This window comes from Scardinius erythrophthalmus (assembly GCF_964197995.2).
Source record: "Scardinius erythrophthalmus genome assembly, chromosome: 10".
Taxonomy (NCBI): domain Eukaryota; kingdom Metazoa; phylum Chordata; class Actinopteri; order Cypriniformes; family Leuciscidae; genus Scardinius; species Scardinius erythrophthalmus.
Genome location: NC_138230.1, coordinates 44,886,014 through 44,912,364, shown reverse-complemented (window position 1 = coordinate 44,912,364; position 26,351 = coordinate 44,886,014). Strand labels below are relative to the sequence as shown.

At 39.7% G+C, this 26,351-nt stretch overlaps 1 protein-coding gene across 1 annotated transcript; it reads left to right on the top strand.

Moving 5' to 3' along the window:
* LOC308697025 (uncharacterized protein) lies at positions 1 to 26,351 on the top strand. Its single transcript, XM_081376059.1, has 10 exons — positions 1 to 56; positions 572 to 851; positions 13,261 to 13,397; positions 13,482 to 13,508; positions 20,518 to 20,797; positions 24,238 to 24,374; positions 24,459 to 24,485; positions 25,368 to 25,647; positions 25,822 to 25,958; positions 26,045 to 26,351. Exons 1-10 carry the CDS (start codon positions 2 to 4, stop codon positions 26,047 to 26,049), a joined length of 1,365 nt encoding a protein of 454 aa, XP_081232185.1. The 5' UTR covers position 1; the 3' UTR covers positions 26,050 to 26,351.

The window sequence follows — 26,351 nt, the reverse complement described above, 5'->3', positions numbered from 1 at the left end:
CATGCGTGTGATTTTGTTTCTAACTCTTACTGGGATGTGCGTCGCTGATTCCAAAGGTATATGTTTAGAATAATACAAGTAAAAAGGCCTGTATTTAAAAAATCATCAAAAAAGGTAATCGTTGTGTATCATTACATATTAATCAGATTAATATGTAATAATAATAAAATTATTATTACAAAAGACTGAAATATGGTATGATTTATTTATTTATGAAGACTCTTTACTTGTGACAGAATTTGTTTTTGTATCTAATAATGTCTGTATAACTGTTATTATTTTACTAACAGTAATGGACGCACCATCGTGCCCTTGTGTTTCAAATTAGTATTCTTCATTAATTTGAATGTTGTCAGTAACACACAGGCCTAATATTCTTACTGAACATTTGGTAACCTATAACGGATAATGTACATCATCAAGACAGTTATCTCAAAATAACCCATGGCTACATGACTACATGACACAAAATATTGTTTAAATATTTTATTAGCTCACTTGTAATAAATGCAAATCTTCCATGAAATAGAAAGAAAAGAAAAGCTATTGTTTATTATTTTATGTTGAACAGGGAATCTTGCTCTTGGAGCCACAGTTGTTCAGTCTTCCACAATCTATGGAGGAGAAGCTAAAAGGGCTGTCGATGGCAACATGGATTCAAATTGGTATCATGCTGCATGCACTCATACTAATGCGCAAAGAGACCCCTGGTGGAGAGTTGACTTGGGGGAAGTCTATGAGGTATCCAGGGTTAACATCCTTAATCGTGGAGATGCTGTTCCAGAGAGGATCAATGGAGCTCAGATCCGTATCGGCAACAGCCTGGTAAATAATGGCAACAATAATGAGCTGTAAGTATTGTCTCTCTCTTAATACTTACACAATTAGTCAGAAAATGATTAAATAAGATAATATAACTTTGAATAAATCCTTTTAATATAAAAACTTGCTTTTGACAGAAGTATATTTAATAGGGCTGGACGATGAATCGCAATTTCCATTTAATCGCACTTAAATTGAGTTGGCTTATAGCGATTTTAAAAACGGAAAGGCTGCAATTAATTTTATTATTTGATGATGTGCTTCTTACACAGAATAAGGCAGTCGTGTGTTTATTAGTCATGTTTAATCAATCAAAGCGTTTCAATCTTCTGTTTATTCAGATACAGTGATGATGACCGATAGGGAATGACGTGTGTTATCATACTTCTGCGGTAGGGCATATTTGGCGTGTGTGTGTGTGTGTGTGTGTGTGTGTGTGTGAGAGAGAGACGCCCTCTGGTGTTCAGAGCAGTGGCGTGGCGTGAGGAAAAATTCTGAGGAAGCCAATTAAGACACAACCTCTAAGCTGTGTGTTTTAAGGGGTGGGGGCAGAAAATCATACGTTACCATTTATATGTTGCTATTTGGATGAACTATTAGAGCGCCCAGCATCATCTTACCGGGACTTACGCTTGTTACAATCCAACACTTTGAGCACGGACGCTCTCGCGCTCTCTCGCGCTCTCGCGCTCTCTCTCTCTCTCTCTCTCTCTCACACACACACACACACACACACACACACACACACACAGTCAGTCCTCTTAAACATCTTTCATGGTGTTTTTTATTAAAACATTCGCAGATAGGAAACGCCAACGGTAAGCAACAAGAAGATAACCTTTTTCATTTAATACACCCTTAAATCGGTGTGACGCTCATGTAAGGATATACAATAGCGGTTATTCACAAACAATCACAACAATAAACAACAAAGTGCACTCACATGCTGCTTAATCAAAGCACGCAAGAAACAGTAAGAAGAACTATAATCACATTAAAAAAATAACACATCGCTAAATGGGCAGTTCAGACCAGACGCGCTCTCTCTCTCTCTCTCGCTCTCTCTCTCTCACACACACACACACACAGTCAGTCAGTCCTCTTAAACATCTTATGGTCTTTTCATTAAAACATTCGCAGATAGATAGGAAACGGATGGTAAGCAACAAGAAGATAACCTTTTTCGTTTCTTTTTCTAACTAGCTAAACAAGATGTCAACACAAATCCACAAATCTTCCGCTATTTCATTCATTCATTCATTGACGATGATAACGTGATGTGATTGGCCTGATGCCAACAAGTTCATGGCTTCCCTTGACACTGTCCTGACCAATCACAGGGGAGCAGTGTCGTGACAATAGCGTCACCTGATTGGTTAAAGGGTTAGTTCACCCAAAAATGAAAATTCTGTCAGTAATTACTCACCCTCATGTTGTTCCAACCGCGTAAGACCTTCGTTCATCTTCGGAACACAAATTAAGATATTTTTGATGAAATCTGAGCCATGTTTCACTCCTCCATAGGCTTCTATGTGACCGAAACTTGCTGGCCCAGAAAAGTTATTAAAGAGATCGTTAATATAGTCCAAGTGACTCCAGTGGCTCAATCTTAAGTATATCAAGCGACGAGAATACTTTCTGTGCGCAAAAACAAATAAAATTAAAGCTGCAAGCAGCATTTATCGGGGTTCAAGCTATTAAGGCCTTTAAGGGTTTTTAAGCATAAAAGTTATCAAGTTTTATTTAGCAAGCATCTAACCACTGACATAATAGATGGAAAACACCATTTACACTCAATACAGGCAATTTACCATAGGAAATATATGGTTTTAAAGCTTTTTAACAGTTATAGCGCCACCTTTGGACCGATGTCCATAAAATCTGGCATGCTTGTTAATGATGTTATGTTACATATCGTCGCTGCCCGATGAAACTCACGTATGTCCAAAACGGTTACTTTTCAGGAAGTGAAAAAAACACCTAATTTCAAAATCAGTTGAACGTAGCGTTGTCATACTTGGTACGGCATCTTTAAATGTAACCATATTATTGCCAGTGTAATGATATAATCGACATTTGACCAAAATCGAGTTTAAATGGACATACGTGCATATTTTACAGTAACGGTGGTCGATACGCGTTCTTCCGATCAATAATTAGAATGGCCAAGTCGCGTTTCATATTGACAGATGAATAGGCTACGCTCAGTTTATTAAATAGCCTACGTCTCAGTTTATTAAATACGCTCAGTTTATTAAATGTCTCTTGCAAACTATGAAGGGACAATGAATCAATACACTCATTGCTGACCCCAGGGCCGGCGTGTCCATATAGGCGAACTAGGCAATTGCCTAGTGCGGCACTTTTGTAAAGGCAAAATGTGTGCCAACCGGGAATGAACAATTCACAAAATAGGCTAGGCTATGATCATATAATCATACATAATCAGAGAGTAGCCTTTTTCTTTTTGTTTTGAATTATTTCGTTAAAAGACTTTTCAAGCTATGTGTATTTGATGTCTTTCTCATGTCTGTGTGAGGCATACACTGAGTTTCGTTAAGTTAGGATGAGATGAGCTCCAGTTAACGTGCAATGCAAGTGACCGCGCGGGCGCCTCCATGATTATATTGTCTGCTATATATTTGCCTCTTATTTATTAAATCCACTCCAGGCAATCGGCTGATGAAAAATTGATTAAAATTAAGATACAATTTATACAAAACGAAATTCACTTTAAAGAAAGGCTTTCTACAAAACCAAACTTAATGAAGTGGTCAAAATCATGTCTGATCCATCTCAAATTGTGCATCCTATTACTCGTGCTGTTCACTTTTCATACTTTCAACAATATAGTAGACCTACAGACTCTATTTGTACAAATTGCTGCACATTCATTTAATTCTGAATTTTGCACACACACAAGTTGAAAGGCTTCAAATCAAGTTCACGGATAATTGTGCTTGCATTTATTAATCATTATGATACTAAAAATCACAACAAAGTAGGCTATGCTATGTACAAAAAAAATAGCCATTTCTGTTTTTTTTTTCTTTTTTAAAAAAAAAAAAAACAAGCTGCACCCTTTTTTTTACATTTCATCTTTCATTCCGAAATAGAATAATGAATGGACGAAAAAGTACACGGACCCAACATGTAGGCTATTAGCCTTTTTACCCGTTATCAGTCTAAATTAATCTCGTTTTTAATTTAACTTAATTTCGTTTTTCTTTATTTAAATTTCGTTTTTCTTTATTTAAATTTCGTTTTTTTCTTTATTTAATTTTCGTTTTTTCTTTCTTTAATTAAATGTCATTTTTCTTTATTTAAATTTCATTTGTTCTTTTTTTTTATTTAGTTTCTTCTTTATTTAAATTTTGTTTCTTTATTTAAAATTCGTTATTCTTTATTTAAATCTACCCTTTACTGTGTCAGTAATTTATTAGTCAGAAAAATATTAGACTACCTTAAAAGTATTGCTTAAGTTAACAGGCCCGTGCGTTTACATCTCCACAATAAACAGTGACAATTACTTCGTCTAGACAATTTACTGGTAAATAACAGTTGTAAATATATTGCGAATATATAATAAACTTGAACAGTTGTCAAAACAAACGTTTGCTGATACTTTACCTCACAGAGTTATTCGGCTATCCAATGCTGAGCTTCCAGAGACGCTTAGACCGCGAGATGCCTCCACAGGGCGGGAGATACGCGGCGTGATGCGACGATATGCTCACCAATTTTTGTGAAGTTTTGAGTTTTCATTTAGGATTTATAGGCTTTTTAGTGTATTTTGCCACGCCCATTTTATAAATGACCCTATTATAGCCATCCAAATGCAAAAGTTAAACTTTTTTTTGATAATTATTGATCTAGAGAGTCCAGAGAATTGTCCTAGACTGGTTTGGTTCCGATCGGGCAAAAATCCTAGGACTAGTTCGCAAAAGTAGGTTTTTAACATGTTTGCGAATATTAAATGAACGGTTTGATTGACAGCAATGGTTCTTGAGGCAAAGTTGTTCAGTATGAGGAGATCTATCAACTGATATGCATATTTTTTGGATGTATGCCACACCACGTGATCACAGAGACGGAAAAACTCGTTAGCGCCAACTAGTGGCCGATTTCTTTCAAAATTCTTACAGACCTCTTGGGCCATGAGTCAAACATGCCCATCCAGTTTCGTTCCGATCAGCCTCCGTTAACCTTGTCTAATAGGTGCTCAAACTTCATTGGCCGATGGCGGCCATGTTTTTTGAGATACGTCCATGTCCTCATAGGCATACATGGCACCTTGGACCAAGACACAGCATACCAATTTTCAAGTCAATCGGACAAATGGTCAGGTGGTTATAGCCCTTTTCATGTTTTTTTTCAAGTTATAGTGCCACCTAGTGTTCAATCGTTGCGTTTTTTTTACTGTGACCTCGAATTGAACTATTACACATGTGTACCGAGTTTGGTGAAGATACCTAGTTTACTTCTCGAGTTATAGCCGTTTTAGTCAAATAGGCTCCTCCCACAACTAACATTTTGGCGCCCCTTAGCAACCGTGAATCAAATTTAAACTTTTTTTCGATAATTATTGATATTCAGACTCCAGAGAACATTTCTGCACTGGTTTGGTTCCGATCGGACGAAAAACCTAGGACTAGTTTGCAAAAGTAGGTTTTTGACAAAATTCAAAATGGCGGAAAATTTTCCTAGGCGGAAATGAAATCGGAGATATACGTTTTGACCGTCTTGAGCCAAGGATTACAGTGATATAAGACACTTGATTCTATGACAAACCGTCTAGGAGTTATTAGCGATTTCATACTTTTGCTTGCTATAGCGCCACCTATTGGCCAATCGGGGTCATACTTTGTCAACCTTTCCTCGATTTTGTACTACCATCTGGCAAAGTTTCAAGTCTCCAGCACTTACGGTTTGGGCTGCACGATGCGTTTTACGGCAGAATAATAATAATAATGGCTGGGCCAAGGAGAATGACAACATAAGCGCCATTTTTTAACACAGTTGAAATATAATACTACGGTTTCTGTATCATGAAATGTAGTTTAAGAGTTTTTCAGGCGAGAATGTAGTTATTTAAAGCTCAAATCTGTGGTTTATTTAAAGATTTATGAAAATTTTATCCAGTTGTGAGATCCAGCGATGATGACCGGGCGCTCGGCGCATGTACCCTGCCTGGAACAGCTTTTCCTCGGCTAGTCGTTCGCCGCTGACCCTGGGGTCTCTGTAGTGGTTAAACATGAGATATAATTCGTCTTGTCTATATCCAACGGGCGATTTTTGGTTTTGTGAAACTATAATTTGTTCCCTGGCCAAACGTTTTTGCTGAGGGGAAGTTTCATAACTTTATAAACTATTTAACTTTACTGTTGTATTGTTAGACTAGATCGAGCGCTGACTTTGTGTGTTTGACTGAATTGTTTGCTTTTTTGTATAGCTTCTTATACCTTTTACTTATACTTTTATAATGGCTAATATTGATACAACTGAAATTTAACAAAAAGAGACTGGGTTGAGTTTTGTCATTTTAAATTTTAACACAACGAAGATGATCTATATGTTGTTTACTGCAAAATCTGTTGTTTAGTACAAATGCACATATTGCCTGGACCATATTCAAATGTTTAATATTTTTATATTATATTTAAAACGAAAAGAGGCAGGTTTGTGTTTTATATTTTGTTTTTTTTATAAATATGCAAACTATGTGCAGTGAATATAATCAATACGCGTTGCCTGAACCACATTTGTGTGGCTATAATATTAAGATTTCTTTAAATGAAAAAAAAAGAGTTAGTATGGTGTTTTATAACATATTCCGTTGCCTAAAATATACACAGAGATAACCGGAGTAGCAGAGCGAGCTGAGTGACGCGCGCTGCGTCAGAAGGTGGGCGGGGTTAGGATTTCCCAAGATTTTCCAAGATGGTGCCGCCCATACCCCCCATAAAAGGCTTCAAAACCGTTCTGCAGAAAGTCTATGGGTGACGTCACAGACGCTTTGTCCATATTTTTTACAGTCTATGGGCGAAACCTGTCATGTTTGGTATTGTTGGACTCGGCAAGGATTCAGGAGTCTTAGGAGGTCACTCCTGTGAAAAAACACTGGCTTGAAACTTCTAAGGCTCCTTCAAGGCATTGTGCCAATGACGTATACTGAGTTTTTTGAGATACACCAATGTTCTCATAGACTATCATGGCACCCTGGACAAAGACACTGCGTGCCAATTTTCAGCAGACTAACAGTTGGGTGCGCTTATAGCAATTGTTATGATTTTTTTCACTGTTATAGCGCCACCAAGTGGCCAATTGTCAAGATTTTTTTCATGTCAACTTAGATTGAGCTTATGAACATGTGTCCCAAGTTTAGCGAAAATATCTCTTTCCGCTCACAAGTTATAACCATTTTATAGTGCCACCAAGTGGCCAATTGTCATGATTTTTTTCACGTGACCTCAGAATGAGCTCATGAACATGTGTCCCAAGTTTTGCGAAAATATCTCTTTCTGTTCACAAGTTATAACCATTTTATAGTGCCACCAAGTGGACAATTGTTGCGATTTTTTTCAAGTGATCTCAGATTGAGCTTAGGAAGATGTATCTCAAGTTTAGCAAAAAAATCTCTTTGTGTTCACAATTTATAACCGTTTTAGTAAAAGTGGCCCTGGTGCCATCAAATATTTTGGTCCCCTTATCGACCATTAATTGAAATTTTGAATTTTTTGGATGATTACCGATTGTCAGACTCCAGAGAATATTCTTGCAGTGGTTTGGTTCCGATCGGGCAAAAAACCTAGGAGAAGTTCGCAAAAATAGGTTTTTCAAAAAAATGCAATTTACTCAAATTGGCGCCTGAAGGGCGAGCAAATCGGAGATAGCCATTTTGTCCACCTTGAGACAAGGATTCCAACGATATAAGACACTTGATCCTGGGACAAACGGTCTAAGAGTTATGAGCGATTTTGAACTTTTGGTTGCTGTAGCGCCACCTATGGGCCAATCGGGGTCATACTCTGATAGGTTGTCCCCAAATTGAGGCCTACCATCTGGCCAGGTTTCAAGTCTCTAGGCCCTACGGTTTGTCCTGCGCGATGCGTTTTACGAATCCTTACAATTACAATAGGGTTTCAACATTTCATGCTTGAACCCCTAATAAGAATGAAGGCTTTTTGCCAGTTATAGCGCCACCTATGGTCCGATCTCCATGAAACTCTGCATGCTTCCTCACCATGTTCTGACACATATGCTCATCAATTTTGGTGAAGTTCTGAGTTTTCCTTTGGGATTTATAGGCTTTTGAGCGTATTTTGCCACGCCCCTTTTCTAAATGACCCTGTTACAGCCACGCAAATGCCAAAGTTCAACTTTTTTTTGATAATTATTGATCTAGAGAGTCCAGAGAATTGTCCTAGACTGGTTTGGTTCCGATCGGGCGAAAAACCAGGGACTAGTTCGCAAAAGTAGGTTTTGGACAAAATTCAACATAGCAGAAAATTTTCCCCTGCCTACATCCAAATCGGAGATAGCCATTTTGTCCGCCTTGAGCCAAGGATTCCAACGATATAAGACACTTGATCCTGGGACAAACGGTCTAAGAGTTATGAGCGATTTTGAACTTTTGGTTGCTGTAGCGCCACCTATGGGCCAATCAGGGTCATACTCTGATAGGTTGTCCCCAAATTGAGGCCTACCATCTGGCCAGGTTTCAAGTCTCTAGGCCTTACGGTTTGTCCTGCGCGATGCGTTTTACGAATCCTTACAATTACAATAGGGTTTCAGCATTTCATGCTTGAACCCCTAATAAGAATGAAGGCTTTTTGCCAGTTATAGCGCCACCTATGGTCCGATCTCCATGAAACTCTGCATGCTTCCTCAACATGTTCTGACACATATGCTCATCAATTTTGGTGAAGTTCTGAGTTTTCCTTTGGGATTTATAGGCTTTTGAGCGTATTTTGCCACGCCCCTTTTCTAAATGACCCTGTTACAGCCACGCAAATGCCAAAGTTCAACTTTTTTTTGATAATTATTGATCTAGAGAGTCCAGAGAATTGTCCTAGACTGGTTTGGTTCCGATCGGGCGAAAAACCAGGGACTAGATCGCAAAAGTAGGTTTTGGACAAAATTCAACATAGCAGAAAATTTTCCCTGCCTACATCCAAATCGGAGATAGCCATTTTGTCCGCCTTGAGCCAAGGATTCCAACGATATAAGACACTTGATCCTGGGACAAACGGTCTAAGAGTTATGAGCGATTTTGAACTTTTGGTTGCTGTAGCGCCACCTATGGGCCAATCGGGGTCATACTCTGATAGGTTGTCCCCAAATTGAGGCCTACCATCTGGCCAGGTTTCAAGTCTCTAGGCCTTACGGTTTGTCCTGCGCGATGCGTTTTACGAATCCTTACAATTACAATAGGGTTTCAGCATTTCATGCTTGAACCCCTAAATAACGACTTTATTCCACTTTTCATTTCCTTCTCTCTGGGCCTCTAGTTGGTTCGCGTAGTCTTTTTGCGCACAATGCGTAGCGCGTCTGTGTTACACGTCACCACGTAGGCTCACTATTGGCCGACGCCGGTCATGTGTGTGTTGCGTGATGACGTGCAACACAGACGCGCAGCGCAAAAACACTACGAGGCCCAGAGAGAAGGAAATGAAAAGTGGAATAAAGTCGTTATTTTTGTTTGTTTTTGCGCACAAAAAGTATTCTCGTCGCATGATAAACTTAATGTAGTGCCACTGTAGTTACTTGGACTATTTTAACGATGTTTTAATAACTATTCTGGGCCGGTGAGTTTCGGTCACACTGGAAGCCTATGGAGGAGTCAAAATTCTGTCAGATTTCATCAAAAATATCTTAATTTGTGTTCCGAAGATGAACGAAAGACTTACATGGTTGGAACAACATGAGGGTGAGTAATTACTGACAGAATTTTCATTTTTGGGTGAACTAACCCTTTAATCATTCTTTTTTTTTTCTATCAAGGGATGCCAACTCTGCCTGGCCTCCTCACAGACACAGGGTGCAGTACCATGTTTTCAACACTCATTCACCATGTCACTTTCATAGGGGCGCTGTTTTACACATCATAAAACGCTCAGTAATGAATGAAGAGAGACGATGAGGAGATGACAGAAGGATTACGTAAACTGTGAAAACAAAAGTGTTTATTAAATGACGATTATATTCTGAAAAAGTGAGGAAGCCTGGCTTCCCTTGGCCTCCGCAAGAAAACGCCACTGGTTCAGAGTGATGTATGTTGTGTGTGTGTGTGAGACGCCCTCTGGTGTTCAGAGTGATATATGTCGTGTGTGTGAGACGCCCTCTGGTGTTCAGAGTGATATATGTTGTGTGTGTGTGAGACGCCCTCTGGTGTTCAGAGTGATATATGTCGTGTGTGTGAGACGCCCTCTGGTGTTCAGAGTGATATATGTTGTGTGTGTGTGAGACGCCCTCTGGTGTTCAGAGTGATATATGTTGTGTGTGTGAGACGCCCTCTGGTGTTCAGAGTGATATATGTCAGGTGTGTGAGACACCCTCTGGTGTTCAGAGTGATATATGTTGTGTGTGTGAGACGCCCTCTGGTGCTGGTGTTCAGAGTGATATATGTTGTGTGTGTGAGACGCCCTCTGGTGTTCAGAGAGATATATGTCAGGTGTGTGAGACACCCTCTGGTGTTCAGAGTGATATATGTTGTGTGTGTGAGACGCCCTCTGGTGTTCAGAGTGATATATGTTGTGTGTGTGTGTGAGACGCCCTCAGGTGTTCAGAGTGATATATGTCGTGTGTGTGAGATGCCCTCTGGTGTTCAGAGTGATATATGTTGTGTGTGTGTGAGAGACGCCTTCAGGCAGGCATGTACTGGCCATCGGGACTACCGGGAGATTCCCGGTGGGCCGACGTGCTTTTTGGGCCGATGCATCTCATATGTAGGCTATATAAAAAAAAATTGTTTGTTTGTTTGTTTTGGCTACTTAATGGCCCATAAAACTAGTACATCGGCGGCCCATTCGTTTTGTTTTGTTTCGCTTAATTGGCGGCGCTGGTTGCCGGTGTAATGCATTGGTCAAAAAAAGGCAGCGTTAGTTTTTTTTCGGACACACCGGCCCATGGAACACGTAGGCCCATTGGTTCTTTTCTTGATTGACACTGAGCTGGGCCAATCACATCTTTAAACGCCTCCTTTGGGTCTGTGTCAGTGTGTATCTATCTGTCAAAATATAGTCTGAGAGATGGAGAAAAAACACAAGGAATGTGCAGAGAAATTGCGTAAAAAATAGATACAGAACGCTGTAAAATGTGTCAAAATTAGGGGTGTAACGATACACGTATTCGTATTGAACCGTTCGGTACGCATTTTCAAACCGAACGAACGTTGGACCATTTTTCCTGCCGACCAAAATTTAGTTATTTCAAATGTAGGCGCGTTGCGCGTGGCAAGCGCGCTCATAATGTAAGGCCGGTGACACACTGGATGCGTGGCGTAAGAGACGCCGGCGCGACCACAACATTGCCCAACATCATGGCAAAAGTAATGCAAGCGGAACGAAACTGCTCGTTATTGTGTGGTTGAAGGACCGTTAATCAGTTTGGACCAATGCAGCGCGAGCCGATCGTGATCATGCGACACTGTTACTACACAGCGCTAATAAGAGATCCAGTAAAGATAGCATTTGAATTCGCCACAGAAGTAATAACATCGCTGCGAGATCTAGTGAGAAACATTCACATTTCTCCGTTATTAATGGAACAAACAGCGCTGACGTGGAAACCAGGAAGAAACATTGTGCCATGAATGAACTATCCAGTGTTGTCCACAGATCAGCAACATTCACCATGAATTTACTGTAGTAACACTAACTGCAACCATGCATGGAAGTTTGGTTTGAATAGTAGGCTATAATGCCTCAAGTAACATTGCGTCGGTTTTATTTTGACATTATGAATACAATTGCTGCCCTCAAATGTTAATCTGAACTAAAATAAACCTTTATTTATAATTACTACAATATTGCATTTAATTTTTTCCAAGGAGCTGTTTTGTTTTATATGCTCCTAAGAAGAGTCAATTATAGCTCCAGAATTGCTCAAAGTAAAAAAAAAAAAATATTGTACTTTATGATGTTAGTTTTAATAAAAAAAATAAAAGAATAAAAAAAAATACATCTTTTTGCTGTATCAAAAACGTACCGAACCGAACCGTGACATGTGTATCATATCGAACCGAACCGTGACACAAGTGTATCGTATCGAACCGAACCGTGACAAAAGTGTATCGTATTGTATCGTATCGAACCTTGAATTTTGTGAACCGTTACACCCCTAGTCAAAATATGTTTTCTGCAGCAACAGGACCTTAATCAGCTCCAGTGGCTGATGATGATAGTGGAGGATCAGGAGAGAGAGAGAAAGTGTAGAGCCTGCGGTAAGCAGAACTACTTTCAAAACACTTGGATATGTCATGAGTGTAGGAACCCATTACCCAGTTACGCATTATTTCCACATCTGCATAGTTGACGATTACCAATAGGCTACTGCAATTTACTAGAAATTTAATGAGACTCGTTTGTAAATCATGTTTTCCACCAAAATAACTGTACAATTTCCGTCAAAATAAAACATCATGTAAATTGAAATTAGTGAAACATGAAATTAGTACAAAAACTAATCATGAAAGGTTCCTTTATTTTTCAGTGCATTTGTTTTACAATTTATGGCTATTATATCATTGGATTAATATTTAACTTATTATGTAGTAGTGTAATCTAGACAGAAACTGTAACTAAAAGAGGTTTGAATTTTTCTTTGCTTAATTTGCACACTGAATATGGGTTGAAGCTTTTAATTTTGAACTCTCAAAGTGCACCAGATTGATGAATTTAACATTAAAATGCACAAAATTTTCTTATGGGGGGGCATGCCCCCAAACCCCCCTAGAGGCACACTCACCACAGCTTTACCAAAAATCCTGTGAGAAACACTGGTATTGCTATGTCAATGCAGCTTATAGCTTTTTTTTTTTTGATTGATCACTGTGGAGAATAGTTCAATTGTGTTAATAAATTACAATTTTAACTCTCACTCATTCCTACTCACTCATTACATGGCATTAGTGGTTTTAAGGAATAGGAGTTGAACAAAAACATATTCAAGGGCGTGCAAAGATGGGTGGTGTCTATGATCATATGTAGTGGGCCAGTCTGGGCCAAAATGCCAGGGCCGAATTTTTGTCCCAGTCCAGCCCTGCCTTCAGGTGTTTACTACTGATCAGCTGCTGCACTGACAAACTGGACATAAAATAATCGCAGCCTTTGCCAAATCGTGTGCGGCTTCAGTGCGATTAATTGTGCAGCCCTAATATTTAACATGTTTCATGCAGTTTTGATTCGCCCGTCTCTATTTCTCTGTGTGTCTTCACAGGGCTGCAACTGTTGTGTCCATCCCAGCTGGAGTCATGAAAAAATTTGAGTTTAAGTCTATTAAGGGGCGATATGTCAACATTGTTATACCTGGGAGTTCAAAATATCTCACTCTGTGTGAAGTCGAGGTGTTTGCAGGTAAAAGACAGAAAGAAGACTCTGTGATATAATTTGTTTATGTTCTTATTAATGTGTGTATAACTGTTATTATTTCATTAACAGAAAAGTACACACCAACATGTGTTCCAAGTGAGTGTTCTTCATTACTTTGAATGTTGTCAGTAACACATAATATAACATAATATTCATACTTAATGTATTCTTACATATAATATTCTTACTGAATATTTGATAACCAATAAGGGATAGTGTACATCATCAAAGTTTTTATCGCAAGGTAAACCCTGAAAGGTTGATCAGGACCCCGTCTATTACATGACTACTAACCACAAATAAATCATTTTGGACACAAAATATTAATTTGAATTGAAATATTATATTAGCACATTTTATAATAAATGCAAAGCTTCCATGAAGAAACATATTCCTAGCAAACCAAACAAACAAGTTCAAACAAGGCAAGGCAAGTTTATTTTTATAGCACATTTCATACACTATGGCAATTCAAAGTGCTTTACATAGAAAGGAATACAAAATAATCACAAAATGAGAGCAAGAAAAATTATAACAGTTATTAAAAAGGCTATGGCAATTTGAAGTGCTTTGCATAGAAAATAAAAGCAAAATAAAAGCACAGGAAATTAAAACAGTTACAAAAGGAAATGAATTAGAAATAAAAATCCAGTGTAATCGGTCAGACGCACAGAGGCACAGTGCTCATTCAGTAAATGCATTCTGTAGCTAAACAGATGTGTTTTGAGTCTGGATTTGAAAGTGACTACTGTAGAAGCACATCTGATCTCCTCTGGAAGCTGGTTCCAGCATGATAGCTAAAAGCGGACTCGCCATGCTTAGAGTGAACCCTTGGTATTTCTAGCTGATATGATCCTAATGATCTGAGTGATCTGTTGGGTTTATATTCAGTGAGCATATCTGCAATGTATTGAGGTCCTAGGCCATTGAATGATTTAAATACCAGTAATAATACTTTAAAATCAATCCTAAATGTAACTGAAAGCCAGTGTAAAGTCCTGAGGACTGGTGTGATGTGTTCATATTTTCTGGTTCTGCTCAGAATCCTGGCAGCAGCGTTCTGTATGAGCTGCAACTGTCTTATGGTCTTTTTGGGAAGGCCAGTGAGGAGTCCATTACAATAATCCACCCTGCTGGTGATGAAAGCATGCACAAGTTTCTCTAAGTCTTGTCTGGAAACAAAGCATCTAATCCTTGCAATATTTTTCAGATGATAGTATGCTGATTTAGTTATTGCTTTGACATGACTACTGAAACTAAGGTCTGACTCCAGAATCACACCAAGATTCCTGACTGAATTTTTAGTTGTTTGACCCCTAGAGTGAAGGTATGCGTTCACCTTGATAACTTCATCATTGTTTCCAAGCGCAATGACTTCAGTTTTGTCTTTGTTTAACTGAAGAAAGTTTTGGCACATCCAACTGTTTACTTCATTAATGCATTGGTACAGGGAGTCAATGGGGGTGTAATCGTTAGGCGATAGGGCTGAGTAGATCTGTCGTCTGTTGTCTGCATAGCTGTGGTAAGAGATTTGGTTCTTTCTCATTATTTGGCTCATTGGGAGCATATACAGGTTGAACAGGAGTGGTGCAAGAATTGAGCCTTGAGGGACTCCGCATGTCATGGATGTCCACTCAGACTTATGGTCTCCTATACTCACATAATAACCTCTCCCATCTAAGTATGACCTGAACCATTTTAGGACTATCCCAGAAAACCCCACCCAGTACTCCAGCCTGTCAAGAAGTATGTTATGATCGACAGTGTCAAATGCAGCACTGAGGTCTAGTACCAGCTCTGATAATTTGCCTGAATCTGTATTTAGGCGAATATCGTTTATTATCTTTATGAGCGCTGTCTCTGTGCTGTGGTGCGGTCGGAAGCCAGATTGAAAATTGTCAAAGTATCCATTCGAGCATAAGAATTTGTTCAGCTGATTGAAGACAACTTTTTCAATGATCTTGCCTATGAAAGGAAGATTTGATATCAGTCTATAATTGCTTAATATGGTCTTATCCAGATTGCTCTTTTTTTTTAGGAGAGGCTTTACAACTGCAGTTTTCAGGGAGTTCGGAAAACTCCCAGAGAGAAGTGAGGCATTTACCACTTCTAGGAGATCTGCTTCTAAACTGTTTAACACACTTTTGAAAAAAGATGTGGGAAGTTCGTCAAGGGCGCAGGTTGATGTTTAAGGTGCTGTAAATTTCTTCCAAAATTTTGCCATCAATTTCTTTAAAATCAGACATAGTGACTACTTCCTCAGGTTCTGGCCTGATCTGTTTGACCCCAGAGCAACTCAAGGATGTGCTGATCACCTTTCTGATATTATTGATTTTCTCAGAGAAGAAAGAGGCAAACTCACTGCATTTGCTGTCTGAGAGCATTTCACTGGGAATCTGGCTTGGGGGGTTTGTCAGTCTCTCTACAGTAGCAAAAAGAGTGCGTGTGTTGTTTAAATTGCTGTTTATAATATTTGAGAAGAAAGTTTGTCTAGCTTTGCCTAGTTCCATATTGAAAGCATGGATGCTGTCTTTGTAGATGTTATAATGGACTACAAGTTTTGTCTTCCGCCACATGTGCTCAGCTTTTCTGCATTGTCTTTTCACATTTTGCACTGCTGTTGAGTTTCTCCAAGGTGCTTTTTGTCTGCCACTCTTCCTGAGTTTAACAGGAGCAATATCATCAATTACACTTTTAACTTTTGAGTTAAAAGAATCAAGGAGAAAATCAACAGTCAGCAGATATGCTTGGTGTTAAAGATATAGCCTTCATAAATAGTACACTAGTGTTCTTATTTAAGCATCTCTTCTTGACAGACACAGATCTAGCTTCAGTGGCAGGAGAGATCAATATATCAAAGAAAATACAGAAATGATCAGACAGTGCTACATCCTTAATAACAATCAATGAAATGTTTAGACCCTTTCTGATAAGTAAATCTAGAGTGTGTCCACGATTGTGTGTGGGTCCATGTACATGCAGAGTCAGATCAAATTTTTTTAAAACAGTTTTGATTTCTTTTGTCATATTGTTTTCTGCATTATCTATGTGGATGTTAAAATCTCCAGCAATGGCAAAACAGTCAAACTCTGAGGTAATTGTTGATAACAGTTCTGTAAAGTCCTCAGCAAAGGCTGGAGAGTATTTTGGAGGCCTGTAAATAATGATAAGTAAAATGTGTGGAGCACCTTTTAACACATTACCCAGATATTCGAAAGATGGATAATTCCCAAATGATATTTGCTTACATTGATAGACCTCTTTAAAAAGAGCAGCTAGACCCCCACCTCTCTTAAAGGGGTCATATAATGGTACATGCACTTTTACAAGTTGATTGCACTGAAATGTCTGTTGGCAGTGCCTGTACACAACCATCCTATCATGATAAAAATCCATCCAGTGGTTTTGTTTTAATCTCCTTATATGTTTGACCATCTCTGAAATCAAGCCGTTCGATATTGTGATGTCATAAGATCGTACGCTCCTCCCGCTATTGTGATTGACAGCCGTGTTTCAACACAAGACCCGCCCTGAGCAAGCTGTGACAGCCGTCGTCATAGTAGTCCGCCATTGTTGATATGCTGGAGTAGAATGGCGTCTAAGCGATTGTGGTGTTCTGTTCTTAGATGTAATAAGGAACACAGCAGTCATTTGGATGTTCCTAAATCCGAGCCGTTGAAGAAGCAGTGACTGAGTTTTGTTTTTGAAGCGATATGCCCAAAGGATTGACGCGGGGATTCCCTCACGGGGATTCCCCACGATTGTCTGTGCTTTCATGTTTGCGCGAATCATTTCACACCAGACAGCTTCACAAACGAGAAAAAACGGATCGGTACCAACGTGTTCCTGCTGAACCTCCAGAAGATGTGAGTGTAATGTTTTATTAACCTTTATATTAGTATTTATATTAATCTTTGCGAAATTTGCAAACCTTGCTGCAGGCTTCACGATGAATGCGTCTAAGGTTTACACTCAGGGTACATTACGGCATGTTTTCTATGTACGACGTTCTCAATATAATTCATAATCCCACGTTTATAACGAATAACACGTGGTTATTGTGTTAGATACGGTCAGAGAATGTCTAATACGGTGTACCCACAGAACAGAGGGGCGGGGTGAGCAAAGCTCATTATCATTTAAAGACACATGCACTGAAACGGCGTGCTGAAAACAGAGCTGTTTTTGACCAGGTAAAATTAGTGTTTTCTTACAATACTAATGAGAATTTTTAATTAAAGTATATTACAAACTTTTAATTTAGACCCTAAAGAATCATATTAGCTTGTACAAAAATGGCATTATATGACCCCTTTAACAGCTCTGCAGACACTCATAAAACTAAAGTTAGGAGCGGCTGCTTCATTGAGGACTGTTGCACTGCAGCTGTCTTCTAGCCAAGTTTCATTTAGAAACATCAAATCCAGGTTGTATGTGGTTATTAAGTCGTTGACTAGAAGTGATTTATTTTTAAGTGAGCGGATATTTAAAAGTGCTAACTTAACAGTCTTACTTTTTGTCCCCAAAGCAATGTTAGTTTGACGTGTAATAGGCACCAGATTAGTTGGGCTTGCTGTACGGCTTTTGAAGGCCTTAGACTTTCTAGCATGTAATAGAACAGCAATAGAGAAAGATACAGGCACACTGCGCTCCCGCTTGTTCTGTAAACATGTGAGAAAGTTACTGTTATCATAGCAGGGACCCGACACATATCACTGAGAGCTGGTATCAGTTTCTTTTGGTTCACCTCGAGCCGATGGAGGAGGGTGTGGGCCCTGGCGTTGTGGCAGAGGGCGAAGAGCTCTCACAGGAGGAGGGGGAGGGCGAGCTGGGCCCGCAGGCTTTGGTGGTTGTGGGGCCTGCTGTTTTCTGGTTGATATCTGGTGGCTTGAAGCAAAAGAGTGGGATAGTTTGGTTCCAGCATACACCAGTTCTTCCATTTTCTCTGAGAAGCACAGAAGTGGAGATGCTGGAGAGAGGGATAACGTGTATGGAGAGAGGGGCGGAGGCTGTAATATGTTGTCCTGGCTTCCCTGGCTGTTTTCCAGGAAGTCGTCCTTGGGTGCTGAATCTTGGAGCAGTTCTAATATGTCTGTCTGTGGTGAGCTCTGTGGGCAGGGCTCAGCTGAGATTGTGTCCGTGAGCAGAGATTGTTGTGGCTGGGTGGTGGTATCATTGTCCTTGTGTGATATGTCAACTGCATGTCCATTCAGGTGCTGAAGTGAAGTCCCAAAGTGAAGTGGTCATTCAAACTGTGTCCAGGTGAGTGTGTGCCGTTCAGATTGAGTGGATTGGCACACACTACTGAAGGGTGATGGAGGGAGAAGTTAATGTTTATCACTCTTGAAGCAAGTTTGTTTGGGTGGTGGCCATCCTGTTGAAACAGTTGTCTCTGACTCCAAAAAAAGTTTTTGAAATTGTCACTGAAGTTTAAGTCCTTTTATATTACAGGTTTTTTGCAGCCATGTATTTAGCCCAAGCAGCCGTGAAAACCTGTTTGTTCCTCTTGCTGGAAGTGGTCCACTGATGAATGTTTGAACTTTCAGTCTTTTAAGTGTTTCAAAAAGTTCATTGAAATCCTTCTTAAGGAGTTCTGACTGCTCTTTATGAATAGCATTCTTCCCCACATGAATGATGAGTCGATTTGCAGTCTTATGTTTCATCAGAATGTTCTGAAGTTCCCTGTTTACATCAGAAGTTGTTGCTTGTGGAAGGCAGCACGTAGTTGTATCCCTGCTGCTAATGTTTCTGATTCTGGAGTCCCCCACTATCAGAGTCCTGGGCTCGGCTGCGCTCTGAGCTGAGTGTCGCTGTCTGCTCGACCTTGAGCGCCAGTTAGCATCAGTGTTAGATACTGGCTGATTCAGTCTGTGTTCGATCACATTCATCACGTTTGGGGATTCCTCATTTACATTCCTTAGTACTTCAAATCTGTTCTCAAGATGTATAGGCGGTGGTAGGAGACCAGTGTTTGCAATCCTTGTCAGAGCTGTATCTGGGGTAGAGGATGCTACTGCGGCAATATGTGATGCTCGTGACAATCTGATGTCTCGAGTGCCTTTGGGTCTCGCTCCCTGTTTGTGCCATCGATTAGTAAGTCGATCGGCTTGCATTTCTACACTCAGTATGGCCTGTCGAGGAGCACTAGTTTCATGGGACTCACCGGCTATATGCTGAGGGTGTCCATGACGAAGCTCTGTTGTGTGTTCTGTCTGGTTTGGTGGTCCTGCAAGTAACTTTGTTTCAAGAACTGCAATCCTTTGTAAAAGTCTGTGGCAGTTAGTGCAGCAAGTAGATTCTTGAACCAGAAGAGGTATTTTCTCTCTTATCCTTTTGAATGTAGGCAGTTGTGTTTCCCTTCCCTGGAATGTAAGCTTTCAGTGGGAGGCTGGTCGGATAGAAAGAATTCAGCTTTTTTGTAGTATTCCAAGCTTTGTCGTTTGAGCACTGTGCCGAAGTTAAAATTAGGTGATAAAAGGAGATAAAATATAAAAGGAGATAAAATATAAAAATATAAAAGCGATAGAGCAAAGCGCGGAGCAGTAAGCTGGAGCGTCTGAACAGTAGCAGAGCAGGAAGTCCTCAACAAGACAAACAATTAAGGGATAATGGATAATGTACACTCATGTACACCAAATAAATAATTACATGGACATATTGATTTGTGATGAAACCATTTTAAATTCCTACCTGTTTATTATCTTAGAATCCATTACAGTGTAAAAAAAACAATTATTCTGGCAACAAGATGAACACTTCAGTCTTAATACTAAAAATACTTCTTAACATTTAAACAAAATAAGCAACTATAACCAGAGACTCAACTGGCACCAGTTGTGTTTGTATGAAATGAGAGAGAGCGGGTCCACAGTGTGATATAACGGATGAGCCGTGTGTTATACAGCACTGCTGTTGATGATGGCCATTATCTGGAAATATCAGACCTCAAAATGTGGCGACTGACCAATCAGAATCAAGTATTCCAGAGAGCTGTGTAATAATCATTTGGATTACATAGTTTAACTTTATTTTGCCGATCTTATTGGTATTATACTTTAGCACATTAAAGTAAAAAAAAAGTTGTTAATTATTTTATGTTGAACAGGGAATCTTGCTCTTGGAGCCACAGTTGTTCAGTCTTCCACAATCTATGGAGGAGAAGCTAAAAGGGCTGTCGATGGCAACATGGATTCAAATTGGTATCATGCTGCATGCACTCACACTAATGGGGACAGAGACCCCTGGTGGAGAGTTGACTTGGGGGAAGTCTATGAGGTATCCAGGGTTAACATCCTTAATCGTGGAGATGCTGTTCCAGAGAGGATCAATGGAGCTCAGATCCGTATCGGCAACAGCCTGGTAAATAATGGCAACAATAATGAGCTGTAAGTATTGTCTCTCTCTTAATACTTACACAAATAGTTAGAAAATGATTAAATAAGATAATATTACTTTGAATAAATCCTTTTAATATAAAAACTTGCTTTTGACAGAAGTATATTTAATAGGGCTGGACGGTTAATCGCAATTTCCATGTAATCGCACTTAAATCGAGTTGGTTTATCGCAATTTTAAAAACGGAAAGGCTGCAATTATTATTATTATTTTTTTAATGAGCAGCTTGTCAGTGATGTACGGCTCAGTAAACGCTGCTCCATCTGAAAGCTCCGCGAGTTTGAGTCACTTATAACGGGCATTTGAAAAAACAACACGTGTCAAACATCTTTCCAAACATGAGAAGCATTTATGAACCTCTTGACCAACAAAAAAACTATATTTAATAACACGCTTTTACTCGCTACATAAACTCACTTCATAACGACAGCTGAGCTCCTCCTTCTGTGAGATGATGAGCTTCTTACACAGAATAAGGCAGTCGTGTGTTTATTAGTCATGTTTAATCAATCAAAGCCTTTCATTCTTCTGTTTATTCAGATACAGTGATGATGACCGATAGGGAATGACGTGTGTTATCATACTTCTGCGGTAGGGCATATTTGTCGTTTGTTTGTGTGTGTGAGACATCCTCAGGTGTTCAGAGTGATATATGTTGTGTGTGATATGTGTGTGTGAGATGCCCTCTGGTGTTCAGAGTGATATATGTTGTGTGTGTGTGAGAGAGACGCCTTCAGGTGTTCAGAGTGATATATGTTGTGTGTGTGAGACACCCTCTGGTGTTCAGAGTGATATATGTTGTGTGTGTGAGACACCCTCTGGTGTTCAGTGATATATGGTGTGTGTGTGTGTGTGAGAGACGCCCTCAGGTGTTCAGAGTGATATATGCTGTGTGTGTGAGACACCCTCAGGCATAGGCGCCGATTTATGTTTTCCTCCGTGGGTGCCCATGGGTGCAAGCCCTTTAAAAAAAAAAAAAAGTAGTAAAAAAATGTTTGCATTTCAGAACCTTAGGAAATGGACAGCGGCCGACACGAACACACACACCTATTTAGCCTACTTGATAATACAGCCGTAAAGTAATCTTTCAAGGACAGCGCCACTTCTCACAAATACAGACAGGATTGGAGATGGAAAGTTTAACTGACACGTAACCGCGATCAGCTTCGTGTGAAATTTACAAAATGTAACAGTGTTAAATTTGACAAATACTGTTCGATAGAACTGCTTGGTTTGTTACTACAGAAACAGTTATCTGCGTGCTTCCTCAGCGATAAAGTTCCACATTTGTGGCTATCCAACACGAAAATGCATGCAGCAAAGCCTTTCCCAACATTGTTTTCTTCAGTTTTGTCGACAACTTTACCATCTCCACTAGCTATTCTTTTCTTCAACTCCTCAGACAGCATCCATCTCGATGACTGCAAGCAGATCGCGCGCGTGGTTATGATGACTTTTTAAAAGTGAAAGTAGGTATAGAGACTCCTGAGAGGGCGTGGGCACAAATAAACTGATGTGGATTTTAAATTATTTTATTTACTTGAAATACAGGCAGATGTGTTCCTAAAAATGTGCATATATGTTTACGTTTGTACGTGATTGTTTTAAACCCGTGTTTAGACCTGTGTCCGACCCGCACCCGTTTGAGCAAAATTTTTGTTGACTCACCATTATGGTTAATTCTTCAGGAGGATATACTGACTATGGGAGCAACGCGTCTCTGTGTACAGAGCGGGGTCACTAAATAGTCGTTTTCATCCGAGAAACACTTCACATAGCACCAACTGCAATGTTTTATGGCAGTCTGGCACACGTGGGTGCTCGGTATTTTCCGTGGGTGCTCAGTATTTTCCGTGGGTGCTCGAGCCCCGGAGCACCCACGGTATCGGCGCCTATGCCCTCAGGTTTTCAGAGTGATATATGTCGTGTATGTGAGACGCCCTCAGGTGTTCAGAGTGATATATGTTGTGTGTGATATGTGTGTGTGAGACGCCCTCTGGTGTTCAGAGTGATATATGTTGTGTGTGTGTGAGACGCCCTCTGGTGTTCAGAGTGATATATGTTGTGTGTGTGAGACACCCTCTGGTGTTCAGAGTGATATATGGTGTGTGTGTGTGTGTGTGTGTGTGTGTGTGTGTGTGTGTGTGAGAGACGCCCTCAGGTGTTCAGAGTGATATATGTTGTGTGTGTGAGAGACGCCCTCTGGTGTTCAGAGTGATATATGTTGTGTGTGTGTGAGACGCTCTCTGGTGTTCAGAGTGATATATGTTGTGTGTGTGTGAGACACCCTCTGGTGTTTAGAGTGATATATGTTGTGTGTGTGTGAGACGCCCTCAGGTGTTCAGAGTGATATATGTTGTGTGTGTGTGAGACACCCTCTGGTGTTCAGAGTGATATATGTTGTGTGTGTGTGAGACTCCCTCTGGTGTTCAGAGTGATATATGTTGTGTGTGTGTGAGACTCCCTCTGGTGTTCAGAGTGATATATGTTGTGTGTGTGTGAGACTCCCTCTGGTGTTCAGAGTGATATATGTTGTGTGTGTGTGAGACGCCCTCAGGTGTTCAGAGTGATATATGTTGTGTGTGTGTGAGACACCCTCTGGTGTTCAGAGTGATATATGTTGTGTGTGTGTGAGACTCCCTCTGGTGTTCAGAGTGATATATGTTGTGTGTGTGTGAGACTCCCTCTGGTGTTCAGAGTGATATATGTTGTGTGTGTGTGAGACGCCCTCAGGTGTTCAGAGTGATATATGTTGTGTGTGTGTGAGACACCCTCTGGTGTTCAGAGTGATATATGTTGTGTGTGTGTGAGACTCCCTCTGGTGTTCAGAGTGATATATGTTGTGTGTGTGTGAGACTCCCTCTGGTGTTCAGAGTGATATATGTTGTGTGTGTGTGAGACTCCCTCTGGTGTTCAGAGTGATATATGTCAGGTGTGTGAGTCACCTTGTGGTGTTCTGAGTGATATAAGTTGTGTGTGTGTGTGAGACGCCCTCAGGTGTTCAGAGTGATATATGTCGTGTGTGTGAGAGACGCCCTCTGGTGTTCAGAGTGATATATGTTGTGTGTGTATGAGACGCCCTCTGGTGTTCAGAGTGATATATGTTGTGTGTGTATGAGACGCCCTCTGGTGTTCAGAGTGATATATGTTGTGTGTGTATGAGACGCCCTCTGGTGTTCAGAGTGATATATGTTGTGTGTGTATGAGACGCCCTCTGGTGTTCAGAGTGATATATGTTGTGTGTGTGTGAGAGACGCCTTCAGGTGTTTACTACTGATCAGCTGCTGCACTGACAAACTGGGCATAAAATAATCGCAGCCTTTGCCAAATAGTGTGCGGCTTCAGTGCGATTAATTGTGCAGCCCTAATATTTAACATGTTTCATGCAGTTTTGATTCGCCCGTCTCTATTTCTCTGTGTGTCTTCACAGGGCTGCAACTGTTGTGTCCATCCCAGCTGGAGTCATGAAAACATTTGAGTTTAAGTCTATTAAGGGGCGATATGTCAACATTGTTATACCTGGGAGTTATAAATATCTCACTCTGTGTGAAGTCGAGGTGTTTGCAGGTAAAAGACAGAAAGAAGACTCTGTGATATAATTTGTTTATGTTCTTATTAATGTGTGTATAACTGTAATTATTTCATTAACAGAAAAGTACACACATTGCTGGAGTACAAGTGAGTGTTCTTCATTACTTTGAATGTTGTCAGTAACACATAATATAACATAATATTCTTACTTAATGTATTTTTACATATAATATTCTTACTGAATATTTGATAACCAATAAGGGATAGTGTACATCATCAAAATTTTAACGCAAAGTAAACCCTGAAAGGGTGATCAGGACCCCATCTATTACATGACTACTAACCACAAATAAATCATTTTGGACACAAAATATTATATAATTGAAATATTATATTAGCAGCACATTTTATAATAAATGCAAAGCTTCCGCGAAGAAAAATATTCCTAGCAAACCAAACAAACAAGTTCAAACAAGACAAACAATTAAGGGATAATGTACACTCATGTACACCAAATAAATAATTACATGGACATATTGATTTGTGATGAAACCATTTTAAATTCCTACCTGTTTATTATCTTAGAATCTATTACAGTGTAAAACAAAACAATTATTCTGGCAACAAGATGAACACTTCAGTCTTAATACTAAAAATACTTCAATGCAATCTTAATATTTGAACACAATTAATAACTATAACAGAGACTCAACTGGCACCAGATGTGTTTGTGTGAAACGAGAGAGAGCGGGTCCACAGTGTGATACAAGAAACATTAAAGAAAGGCCGGCTCTAGAAACCCGGATGAGCCGTGTGTTATCCAGCGCTGATGTTGATGACGGTCATTATCTGGGAATATCAGACCTCGGAATGTGGCGACTGACCAATCAGAATCAAGTATTCCAGAGAGTCGTGTAATAATCATTTGGATTACATATTTTAGCTTTATTTTGCTGATCTTATTTTTATTATACTTTAGCACATTAAAGTAAAAAAAAAAAAAGTTGTTTATTATTTTATGTTATACAGGGAATCTTGCTCTTGGAGCCACAGCTTTCCAGTCTTCCACATGGGATGCAGGAGAAGCTCAAAAGGCTGTCGATGGCAACAGGGATTCAAATTGGTTTCATGTGTCATGCAGTCACACTAATGGGGACAGAGACCCCTGGTGGAGAGTTGACTTGGGGATAGTCTATGAGGTATCCAGGGTTAGCATCACTAATCGTGGAGATGCTGTTCCAGAGAGGATCAATGGAGCTCAGATCCGTATCGGCAACAGCCTGGGAAATAATGGCAACAATAATGAGTTGTAAGTACTGTCTCTCTCTTAATACTTACACAAATAGTTAAAAAAATCTAAAATAAGATATCATTACTTTGAATAAATCATTTTAATATAAAAACTCACCTTTGACTGAAGTATATTTAATATGCTTCATGCTGTTTTGATACACCCGTCTAATTTCTCTGTGTGTCTTCACAGGGCTGCAACTGTTGGGTCCATCCCAGCTGGAGAGACAAAAACATTTCAGTTTAAGCCTATTAAGGGGCGATATGTCAACATTATTATACCTGGGCGCAATGAATATCTCACACTGTGTGAAGTCGAGGTGTTTGCAGGTGAGCAATAAAAGTAGAGAGACATTTGTACTATTAATACTTTGTGTATTTTGCATTAATGATTTTTCCCCTGATTTAATTGCCAGATTAAGTGGAATGAGATGATGTTACGCCACAGTCCACTGATCCTACAAGCAAAATACCAAACTTCTGTTTTCTGAGCAATACTAATATTGCACTTTTTTCATTCTTTTCATTTTAACTATGCACCTTTTATCCTTAAGATAAATGATAAGTTTCAGTGCACATTTACTAAAGGTTTGAAATGGTTTTAAATGCACCTGATTCTTAACCCCAGTTCGATCCAGGGGTTTGTGTATTTACTTATCTTTGTTTCTCTCTGCTTTCTACATCAATAAATTACTACAGCATTGCATGTTGTATTGTATGTTT